General features: G+C 45.0%; 1 protein-coding gene across 50 annotated transcripts in view; it reads left to right on the top strand.

Moving 5' to 3' along the window:
- The window catches only part of trdn (triadin), a 452,817-nt gene that overhangs the window by 238,146 nt on the left and 202,287 nt on the right, over nucleotides 1-12,384 (top strand). For all 50 annotated transcript variants that reach the window (XM_078212798.1, XM_078212806.1, XM_078212805.1 and 47 more), the window contains one exon: nucleotides 8,858-8,890. In XM_078212798.1, coding sequence (XP_078068924.1) covers nucleotides 8,858-8,890 — 33 coding nt within the window. The remainder of the gene's footprint in view (nucleotides 1-8,857; nucleotides 8,891-12,384) is intronic.

The raw sequence follows: 12,384 nt of genomic DNA, 5'->3' as shown, positions 1-12,384 counted from the left end.
ATGGGCATCACTGGCTGGCCAGCATTTATTGCCCATGAAGTCATACCGACTCAAAATGTTAAGTCTGTTTCTCTCTCCACAGATGCTGCCAGACTTGCTGAGTTTTTCCAGCACTTTCTGTTTTTATTTGTTTTTATGCCAGTTGATACTGATCTTGCTACATTAGATGGAGGTAAATCTGCTGTTACAGATATCAACTTGATGCACTTGGCATCCAGGGACAACATGGCCTCAACTGACACTGAGTCTTGCTTTATTTCATTCAAATTACTATCCATACATCTTGAAGCTTTTTGTGTCGTAGTAGTTTTGCACAAGTCTGCAGGGATTGACAAAAGTTGCTTTAGGCCTCTTCATTTAAAGATTTATCCAACCTATATCCCTGCTGTTTAATTAATTTATTAACCTTTGATGATGCTTCTACACCTTGTTATTGGACATTGTCATCTTCCATTAATATTAACCATGAAGGAGTAATGTTCTTTAAGCATTAGCTGTGGCACGCAATGAAAAGTGTTAGAAACTAACATTATAGAAACTCAATTTGGTTCAATTGCATTTCAATGAATTGATTACTCTTCAATAAATAACTAATATTCCAAGAGCAGTATTTAATTTGGGCGATGGGAGTCGTGCTTGCCTGCTGGAGAGCTGGTGAGAGCCCAGCATTGCTTCCTTTGAGGAAAACTCAACTTACTACATGCCAATGGCAGCCTTCCACGGGGTTAGGGACCTTGCTGATGGAAATCCCACTACCCGAGAGCTGCCTGCTAAAGTCTTTGGAAAAGCACCAGTGTGAGTCGTATTAGCTGCTGGCAATGCACTCACCAGATCGGCAAACGACCCAGGCCACAGGTTAGTGGGAGTTGGATAGGAGTCATGGGATAGGGGTCATGGGAGAGAGGAAGGGGGTTGGCAGCAAGCACAAGGGGGTGGCTCTGAGTGGGTCTCTCACTTCCCAATGCCAGGTCCTTCAATCAGTCATTGAATACCTGTCAGCAAATCACATTCTGAACTTTGAACTAATTTTGTATTTTAAAGACTGGACAAAAAAAGGCTGGAAAAGATGGCTGCCAAAGTTCATTCTTTTGTGATTTAAAATCTTTTCCTTTCTCAAGAGGGAACAAAATGAACATTCCTGACTAATGTGAGTCAATGTCCTTCCCTAAAATGAATCAAAAGGGAATTATTTGATTTGAATGTGCCATCCTAAAACAAAGACACTGACTATCTCAAACACTGAGGTATTAACCCGCAGCACATAATGTGGAATCAACATAAATACATCTTTTTGGAAAGTACTTTGAACATGCAAAAAGTCGTATGGTGAAACACAATGCTGTTTGGAGGCAGTTCCACTAAAGCCATCTAACCATCAATTCAGCCAGTCTCTGAGCCAGACACAGAAACAAGCTGCAAGGCATCGAGTAGTCAGAATATTTCTTTTTATTCATTCATGGGGCATGGGTGGCATTGGTTGGCCGGCATTCATTCCTAGTTGGGGCAAAAAGAGTCAGCCACATTACTGTGGCTCTGGAGTCATACGTAGGCCAGACCAGGTAAGGACGACAAATTTTCTTCCCTAACGGACATTAGTAAACCAGATGGGTTTTTCTGACAATCGAGAATGGTTTTATGGTCATCAGTAGATTCATAATTCCAGATTTTTTTTATTGAATTAAAATTCCACCATCTGCCGTGGCAGCATTCGAACCCTGGTCCCCAGAACATTAGCTGAGTTTCTGGATTAATAGTCTAGCGATAATACCACTAGACCGTCGTCTAGTATATATATTTCCAGTTAAAATTCAGCGGAGAACAATTCTAACAATTAAATTGCAAGAAACCTCACAACCTACTTGATGCGCGATTAAATCACTCGGGAGGCTAGATTGTACCCGGGAAATAAAGGCTTTTATTACTGACAAGAATGGAGCACACTATATACAATACAATCCCAGACTAAAGGGTCTCCAGGCAGTGCAGTGACCTTTATACTTCCCCTGGTAGGCGGAGCCAACTGGAGTGTACCACAGAACAATATCAACAGGTAGAACAGCCCAACCCTAACACCAACAGTAACTACAGTACATATCTACAAACCCCCATAGTGCTGACCATCCATGGCTCAGCACTCATAGTGGTAACCAACTATGGTTCACCACATTCACCCCTCCTTTAAAACAAAGGCCGGTGGGGCAAAAAAAACCAGAACAACTGTTCATATAATCACAAGTTCAGTCGTATTGGAGGACCGCACCGTCTCTGCGACCTCCTCAACACTGGCGGTAACGCCGGTTCTGGTAACCGTGGTGACCTTCTCTCCAAGGCGGTGTTCAGTGACTCCTCCAGTTCCTCACGGACAGGTAGACCACGAGGTGGCGACAATCTGCTGGACTCGAGCACGCCTCGAGGTGGTGACAATCTCCTGGACTCAGGCAAGCTGTACACGGGAGTAAGAGGATTAAGTGGTGGTCCCGATACTGCCTGCGCCGTGTCAGGAGGGGAGATAAGGGTCGAGGGGTCCCTAACTAGGGGTGTGGAAGCGACTGGGGTTTCCAAGTCCCCTGCTGGCGCCAGATGTCTAATGGAGACCGTGTCCTCTCGCCCGTCAGGATATGCCACATAGGCATATTGAGGGTTGGCGTGGAGGAGATGGACCTGTTCAACCAAAGGGTCGGACTTGCGGGTCCTAACATGCCGCCGCAGGAGGACAGGTCCTGAGTGCGTCAACCAAGACGGTAATGAGGTCCCAGAGGAAGACTTCCTAGGGAAGGAAAACATCCTCTCATGTGGAGTAGCGTTGGTTGCCGTACACAGGAGTGAGCGGATAGAATGGAGCGCATCAGAGAGTACCTCTTGCCAACGGGAGACTGGAAGACCTTTAGACCTCAATGCCAGTAAGACAGCCTTCCAGACTGTAGCATTTTCTCGTTCAACCTGTCCGTTACCCCTAGGGTTGTAACTCGTAGTTCTACTTGAGGCAATCCCTTTTGAGAGCAGGTATTGCCTCGAGTCGTCGCTCATGAACGACGAGCCCCTATCACTGTGGATATAGCTGGAGTAACCGAACAGGGTGAAAAGATCCCGTAATGCTTTGATGACCGTGGCAGTGGTCGTATCAGAACAGGGAATGACAAAAGGGAATCATGAGTACTCGTCAATCACGTTGAGGAAGTACACATTCCGATCTGTCGAAGGAAGGGGGCCCTTGAAGTCCACACTCAGTCTTTCAAAAGGACGAGTGGCTTTAATGAGGTGTGCCCTGTCAGGTCGGTAAAAGTGCGGTTTGCATTCAGCACATACCTGGCAGCTTCTGGTTATGGACCTGACATCATCCACTGAGTAGGGTAGATTCCGGGCCTTTACGAGATGGAAGAGCCGAGTGACCCCCGGATGGCAGAGATCATTGTGGAGGGCCTGCAATCGATCCTCCTGCACACTTGCACATGTTCCACACGACAGGGCGTCTGAGGGCTCATTGAGCTTCCCTGGACGGTACATGATATCATAATTGTAGGTGGAGAGTTCGATTCTCCACCTCAAGATTTTATCATTTTTGATCTTACCCTGTAACGTGTTGTTGAACATGAACGCCATGGACCGTTGGTCCGTGAGCAGAGTGAATCGTTTTCCCGCCAAGTCATGGCGCCAATACCGAACGGCCTCCACAATGGCCTGGGCCTCCTTTTCCACCGCAGAGTGTCGAATTTCGAGGCCTTGGAGGGTGCGAGAGAAAAAGGCGACGGGCCTGCCCGCCTGGCTAAGTGTGGCGGCCAGGGCGAAATCCGATGCATCACTCTACACCTGAAAGGGGATGGACTCATCAATAGCGTGCATCGTGGCTTTCGCGATGTCGGCTTTTATCCCTTCAAAGGCTAAGCGAGCCTCTGTTGCTAGGGGAAAGGAGGTAGACTTGATGAGCGGACGGGCTTTGTCCGCATAATTGGGAACCCACTGTGCATAGTATGAGAAGAAGCCTAAGCATCTTCTCAGTGCTTTGATACTAGTGGGCAGGAGAAGTTCCAGGAGGGGACGCATACGGTCTGGATCAGGGCCAAGGACCCTGTTTTCCACCACGTATCCGAGAATTGCTAAACGGCGCTTGTGAAATATGCACTTCTCCCTGTTGTAGGTCAGATTCAGGCGAGACGCAGTGCGTAAAAATCTAAGGAGGTTGACATCGTGGTCCTGCTGGTCATGGCCGCAGATAGTGACGTTATCCAGGTACGGGAAGGTAGCCCGCAGCCCGTTCTGGTCCACCATTCGGTCCATTGCACGCTGGAAGACCGAAACCCCATTCGTGACGCCAAAGGGAATCCTTAAAAAGTGATAAAGACGACCATCCGCCTCAAAGGCCGTGTATTTTCGGTCCTCTGGGCAAATGGGGAGCTGGTGGTAAGCTGACTTCAAGTCAATGGTGGAGAACACCCGGTACTGCGCAATCTGGTTGACCATGTCAGATATGCGCGGGAGAGGATACGCATCCAACTGCGTGTATCTATTACTGGTCTGACTATAGTCTATGACCATCCGGGGTTTGTTTCCAGTTTTAACCACCACTACTTGCGCTCTCCATGGACTAGAACTAGGTTGGATGATCCCTTCCCTGAGGAGCCGCTGAACTTCAGATCGAATAAAGATCCGATCCTCAGCGCTGTAACGCCTGCTCTTGGTTGCGATGGGCTTGCAGCCTGGCACTAGATTCTCGAATAAAGATGGTGGGGTGATTCTGAGTGTCGAGAGGCTACACGTGGAGCGCGCTGGGCAATTTGGAGGCTGCTGTGCTCCCACTGAAAGTGGAGGGAGTGGCCCATCGTACTGCAGGGTTACACTCCTCAGGTGGACCATAAAGTCTAGTCCCAGGAGCATCGGAGCGCAAAGGTGCGGTAACACAAGGAGCCTGAAGTTCTCGTAAACTGTGCCCCGCACCGTCAGGTTGACCACGCAGCTCCCTAGCATGGTAACAGACCGGGACCTCGACGCCATCGAAATTGTCTGTCTGACAGTCCGTACTCGGAGACCGCACCGTTTCACGGTGTCAGGGTGAATGAAGCTCTCCGTGCTCCCGCTGTCAAACAAACAATGAATTTGGCGTCCATTTACCTCTATGTCCATCATGGACTTGTCGAGTCTGTGAGGCTTGGCCTGGTCCAGGATGATTGATGCCACCATTGGGTCTTGGGTGTCACTGCAGGCAGCTGAGATGGTTGATGATGATGACCCCTGCTGGTCGTCCGCGGTCGGTGCCGACCAAAATGGCTGCGCCCATGGATCGCACGTGGTCGGTGGCACTAAAAGTGGCGGCCCCTTCAGGTCGCACGTGTCTTGCGTCTCCGTCGTCAGGAATGGTGGCACTCTGGAATCGCACATGGTGGAAGACCTCGAAGACGCTGGAGACAAGGAGACGGGCTCAGGAGAATCACACGCCGCACTGCTATGTTTGGAGGGTGGTTTGGTCCTGCAGACTTTGGCATAATGCCCTTTCTTTCCGCACGCAGAGCACAATACCGTTCTAGCTGGACATCGCTGCCGAGGGTGTTTTGCCAATCCACAGAAGTAACACCGCGGGCCTCCTGGAGCTGCCGCCGTCGTCAGGTCCGAGGTTGGGAACACAATCGCGCAGTTTTTCGGAGCCGCTGAATAAAGTAGAGTCGGTGGCTGTACTTGCCACGATGTTCCCACGTGGTCGGTGGGGTACATTTCTAGACTTCTGGAGGCCGTCTCCATCGCGTCGACCAATTCTACTGTCTTAGCGAGGTCTAGATTACCTTGCTCTAGCAGCCGGAGGCGAATGTACGACGAGCCGATTCCCGCCACGAACGCATCGCAGATCAAGTTGTTCGTATACTGGGCCGCCGACACTGGCTTGCAGTTGCAGGCTCTGGCTAGCTGCTGGAGTTCACACAGGTACTGTTCTGTCGTTTCGCCGGGCTGCTGCCATCGAGTGGCTAGAAGGTGTCGAGCATGGATCTCGTTTGGCGGTTTGTTGTACCGTTTCTTAAGTAGTTCGATGGCCCCTTTGTAGTCTTGGGCATCGCGGATTGCTAAGTATACGGTGTCGCTTACCCTTGCGTGGAGGACCCGCAGTCTATCGGCGTTGTTTTGAATGCCTGTTGAGGCATCGATGTAGTCTTGAAAGCACTTTAACCAATGGTCGAAAGTGTTCGACGCTCCTGCCGCACGTGGATCTAAAGTAAGCCGATCGGGTTTCAACATTTGCTCCATGGTTTTCAAAATTTTGTCAGTAATAAAATTGATGCACGATTAAATCACTCGGGAGGCTAGATTGTACCCGGGAAATAAAGGCTTTTATTACTGACAAGAATGGAGCACACTATATACAATACAATCCCAGACTAAAGGGTCTCCAGGCAGTGCAGTGACCTTTATACTTCCCCTGGTAGGCGGAGCCAACTGGTGTGTACCACAGAACAATATAAACAGGTAGAACAGCCCAACTCTAACACCATCAGTAACTACAGTACATATCTACAAACCCCCATAGTGCTGACCATCCATGGCTCGGCACTCATAGTAGTAACCAACTATGGTTCACCACACTACTGTGAGCCCTTCGAATAACAACACCCTCCCTTCAACTTTAAACATCAAAATCATTCAAAAGACTACATGAGAGACTAGAGATTGAGTTAACTGTAATCTGTAAAGATGACACTCACCTGATGAAGGAACAGCGCTCCGAAAGTTTGTGATACCAAATAAACCTGTTGGACTTTAACCTGATGTTGTGAGACTTCTTACTGTAATCTGTAAAGGTACATGACTTTTATCTGTCCAATCATTGTTTTTTTTCCACTCATGGAATTTGTGTGTCACTGGCTCGGCCAGCATTTATTGCCCATCACTTATACTTGAGAAGTTGGTGGTGAGCTGCCTTCTTGAACTGCCAAAGTCCATGCGGTGTAAATGCACCCACAATGCTGTTAGGGAGGGAGTTCTAGAATTTTGATCCAACAATATTGAAGGAACAGCAATATATTTCCAAGTCAGGATGGTGAGCGGTTTGGAGAGGAAATTTTGGAAGGTGGTGGTGTTCCCACATGTCTGCTGCCCTTGTCCTTCTAGATGGCAGTAGTCATGTGTTTGGAAGGTGCTGCCTAAGGAGCTTTGCTGAATCCCTACAGTGCATCTTGTAGATGGTACACACTGCCGTCACTGCGTGTTGGAGGTGGAGGGAGTTAATATTTATGGATAGGCTGATTTGCTTTGCATGGTGTCAAGCTCCATGAGTGTTGTTGGAGCTGCACTTATCCAGGCAAGTGGTAGGTATTCTATCAAACTCCTGTCTTGTGCCTTGTAGATGGTGGAGTGGCTTTGGGGAGTCGGGAGAGTTACTCACCGCAAAATTCCTAGTCTCTGACCTGCTACTGTAGCCCTCCTGCAGGGTTGATCCCTGGCTTGGCGGTAATGGTAGAGTTGTGGTTGAGTACAATTCTGCTGCTCCTGAAGGCCCACAGCGCCTCACAGGTGCCCAGTTTTGTGTTTCTAGATCTGTTTGAAGTGTACGACATCAGCAAAGAGAAGACGATGGCAAAGAGTTTTACTGTCAGAACGCAACCCTATTTGATCCCATTTAGTTCTCAAAAGTCCCATTCTTGTCCAATCACAGCTGACCTTATCTATCATGTTGTCATGGCATCAGACGTATCCTTGTCCTGGGACACAGCCCCTTACCACCAGCAGAGACTGAAAAGTATGTGCAGATGCTGCAGGGGTGCCAACTTCCTATGTTTGATGAGTACAGGAAGAACATCACGACTTTGCCTAATCGAGTCAATTGCTTTGCTTCTCCACTGTGGGTTCAATATTCAGCTCATCAGTTATAGACAACTGGCCCGCTATATTGTCTAGACCTTCCGTAGTGACCCTATTCTTGCTAGAATATAACTCAAGCTAATTCCGTCCATCTCTCTAACTGTTTATTGCAGTCACAATCCCTTCCCATCTCTTTGACTTCAATGAATTTTTTTTCTTTGCTGACAGACCTGTTGTCTTTTTGATCCCATCAGACTTACTATGGCAACTCCTTGTGTCAAAGGATATTTGAATAAGCTGGCAAAGTGCACTCAGTACATTTTTTATAGCATGAATTCAAACACTGAATATTAAACTTTTGTTTTGTGACAAATCTCACTGAATTTAAGAGAATAGGTAGTGTCTACTATAACACTACAGATACTGGTTGTTTTCTTCCCTGTTCTCTAACTGGCAGGAAATTGAGTTTAATGTTCAAAGACAAAGGACACAACAGGTCTCTCCAGAATGCAGTTTGTTTGAATGTTTAATGAAACCAAGATGACATTAGGCATTGAAATTGTGCATATACAAGTTTATGCTCCCACAGAACTTGGATATTTATTTTCTAAATGGTGTGAAAAATATTTTTAGAATTTATTCAAAACATACTTAAATCTGTGAAAAAAATCCTTAAACTAAGAGCCAATAGACAGAAATCTTAAAATCGGAATAACAATTTCCTGCACAAGTGAATATTTTTCTATTTCATAAACATATTGAACCTTGATATCTCCCCTTTAAAGAGTTTTCTTAATTAGTTCTTTGAATTTCACAGTACTTTTATGCTATGGCTCTCCAGAGGGAGCTGGGTTACACGTTAGTGAGTTCATGGCTTAACTCACTTCACTAAAGCAAAAAAACATTTTTAATACTGAGCATTTTCAATGCATCTACCTGGAGAGAATTTGCAGCTGGATACCAAGGCTTCAAAGAAATGTTCCATTACAGTGAAACATTTGGTGTGCTAAATCTGAAAAATCGCATTGTTGTTTGCAATGAATTACAGCTACATCTTTTTAATCTTTTTCCTTTATAGTCAAACCTGCAGCAGCAGTGAAATCAGAGAAAGGTATGAACGATGATTTATTTTGATTTGGTTCTCCCATAACTCGAGTGCTTGTATCTTTGATCATTCTAACATTCCAATTCTTGGAACCTAAACTGCGGTAGAGGAAGTAGATTTAATTGAAGTTTATTTCATTACAAAGTCCACACAAACATACAAGATATACTTAAAGTACTTTGAGACTTATATTGTTTAAGAATGTTGTGCACAAGAATTGCTGTAACAAGATCAGGGAAATATCTTTACACTTAGAAAAAAATAACAGCATCAATATTTCAAATACATAATATGCATTGCATTTCCCTGTCATCTGCAACACTATTCAATTTTAAAGAAAGTTAATTAGTACCATAGACTCTAGACGTCTCCCTGTGGCAATAAGGTGTAATTGCTTTTGTTGCAACATATAAACAGTGTATATTATAAAATAACAGCTCAGGCTCTCTGGGACCAAGTTGAAAATTCTTAAACTGATTCACAATGGTGTATATTTCAGGAGGGAATACTCCCCAATGTGGTATGAGAGAGCAAACTAATTTTATTACAATATCTGCCAGAGGGAATGTCTGCATAATATTAGTTAGGTACCAATTAGTGCACTGTTTGGAGTTTTATAGAAAGAGCATTAAAACCATAGAGAGTATATAGTGCAGATTCAGTAGGATGATACCAAGGATGGGAAACAATAGATATGAGGGGAGACTTGGGACAGTGGGACTCTATTAAAGCAGAGAAGGCTAAGAGAATATTGATGGGGTTTAAAAAATAAATGAATAGAGTGAAGTGGAAAGACAATTTCTTCTGGTTGAAGAATCAGCAATTAGGAATTGTCAATCTATAATTAGGATTAAGAGTGAGGAGAGAAATTAGGAAACATTTCTTCACACAGCAGGGTATTGGATAGAGCATGATTGTTTTGCCAAAAAACATCGAATGAGTTAGGAAACAAGGCACTTTTTAAAGAGGAGATTAAATATGTATTTGAAACAGAAGAAGATACAAGTCTTCAGGGACTGAGCAGACAGAGAGATTGATTTAGATTGCACCAATAAACAGAATCCAGAATAGTGGACTGAATGACCTTTTCTTTGCTGTGCAAATCAATGGTTCGGTGGTATTCTACAGTGACACTTCTTGAACATTACTATGTTAGGATATATGCATTTTAATTTTTTAAACCTAAGATTATACACTTTTGTTGAGTGACAAAAGGGTAGTATAGAGTAAAATTCTGATGGTGTGTTTAACTATACTTTTAGCTTCAACTTCACATAAATCTGTTGTGTAAATCTAGACTATAGTTTGCCTTGACACTGGAGAGGCAAATTGTGAGATCTTGTGGAGTGGATAGGCACACAACATCAATGTGACAGTGATCTGATAATTAGACAATTCTAATAAGTTATGCAACCAGTTTAGAAAGTTCCCGTGAGATCCTTTAACTCCTTTAATTCAAATGTTTACATGATGTGGACACTCCTCTCTGTACTGTGTGTACATTTTAACTACTGGGTGAGGAACACAGGGTGCATGTGCACATCCAACCATTTCCAATTAGGCAGTGTAAAATAGATCAAAGGCAAATACTGCAGATGCTTGAAATCTGAGATACAAACAGAAAATACTGGAAATACTAGGCAGTCCCAACGGAGAGCTGGACACCAAGAATCAAATTATGAGGAGAGATGATATAAAATAGGGTTATATTCCTGGAATTTAGAAGATTAAGGAGTAATTTGATCAATGTTTGTTTTCAAGGTATTAACATGAGCTGGTTAGGCAGATAGAAGCTGTTTCTCTGGTTGGGGAGCCTTGGACCAGGGGGCATAGTCCAAAAGTTAGAGCCAGATCTTTCAGGAGCGAAATTAGAAATCACTTTCACATGCAAAGGATAGGCAAAGTTTGGAACTCTTCTGCAAATGGCAATTGATGCCACATCAATTATTAATTTTAAATTTGAGATTGATCAATTTTTGTTAAGCAAAGATATTAAAGGCAAACAACAAAGGCAGTTGTATGGAATTGGGTCACAAATGAATAATGGAACGACCTGTTTTGGGGGGGGCGGGGGGGTGCGGGGGCTAAATGACCTACTCCGGTTCCTGTTTTCCCAGGAATTGTATGTGACTATTGCATCAGATAACAGTCTTGAAGTAAGAGTGGGATCGTGGCTGAGTGGAAATTCGGTTATTGTGGACCCATCACTGCATTAACAAAAGAGCACATTTACCACAGAAATAAAATTGTTAAAACAATTGTTTTAAAAAAGAAATCTGTTACATACTTTACAATTTAATCCTTTGCACTCTACACTACACAAAAAGGAATCAGACATCCTCATCCCCTTCGAGTCCGGCCATTTCCGAATGTTTTGATTTTGCTTCTTGCCTGGCAGTGCCAGCCGAGGTTATCGTGGTGGGATGCTGGGATTGGACAAAAATCAGCTGCCTCCCGAAGCAAGTCTGAGTTGGAAGTGGAGGCAGGCGGATGTCAAGGAGGGCAGGACATCAGCTCAATTTGATAGATAAGTTCAAGGCCCCTGAACTATTGATCTTCCTTCACACCCCAATAACCCCTCCAAAATGCTTTCATGCCCCAAACCCGTCATACCTTGCCACAAGTCTTACCCCCTCTATACCCTGTCACAGTGTACCCCAGGCCTGCATACCCCCTCACTCTCTTATCCCCCACACCGCTCCATGTCCCCACGACCCACATAATCCCTCACCACTTGACCCAATGCCTGCTTATTCCCATAATGCCCCTCACCACTCCTGCCCATTTCTCTAGTATCCATGATATACAGAACTCATGAGCTCGATAATAACATTGGGAAGTCTCTGATATGCCAATAAAACTGTCAAAACTGCACTGAGTGCTGCTGGGGGCACAGAGTGCCAAGCTGGGAGTTTGGTGCGTGAAGGGTGTTAATGGTTAATCTTTCTCTAAAATCTAGTTTTTGTTTCATAGAATTCTTACAGTGCAGAAGGAGGCCATTCGGCTCATCCAGTCTGCACTGACTGTCCAACAGAACATCCCCCCCGGGTCCTTTCCCTTAACACCCACGTATTTACCCCGCTAATCTCCGTAACCTACACACTAGGGACACTAAGGGACAATTTAGCATGGCCAATCCACCTAACCTGCCAATCTTTGGACTGTGGGAGGAAACTGGAATACCTGGAGGAAACCCACACAGGTCCGTGGAGAATGTGCAAACTCCACACAGACAGTCACCCAAAACTAGAATTGAACTCAGGCCCTTGGCGCTGTGAGGCAGCAATGCTAACCACTGTGCCAGCCTTACGTTTAGCAATGGACTAAAATGAATGGTAAAAATGACTTGTTAAGTTGAGACAAGTTATGTTTCTTCCAGACTTGGGATATGCCATCTCTCTCAGAGCAGCTGTAGATATTTAGTTAGATATCTCACTTAAACTGGTTTCTGAGCTTTAGCAGGGATTGACTCATTGTTTTTCAGAAAGTGTAAACACATT

Source organism: Mustelus asterias, chromosome 5 (assembly GCF_964213995.1).
Source record: "Mustelus asterias chromosome 5, sMusAst1.hap1.1, whole genome shotgun sequence".
In the NCBI taxonomy this organism is placed as follows: domain Eukaryota; kingdom Metazoa; phylum Chordata; class Chondrichthyes; order Carcharhiniformes; family Triakidae; genus Mustelus; species Mustelus asterias.
This window is presented reverse-complemented; position numbering and strand designations above follow the sequence as displayed.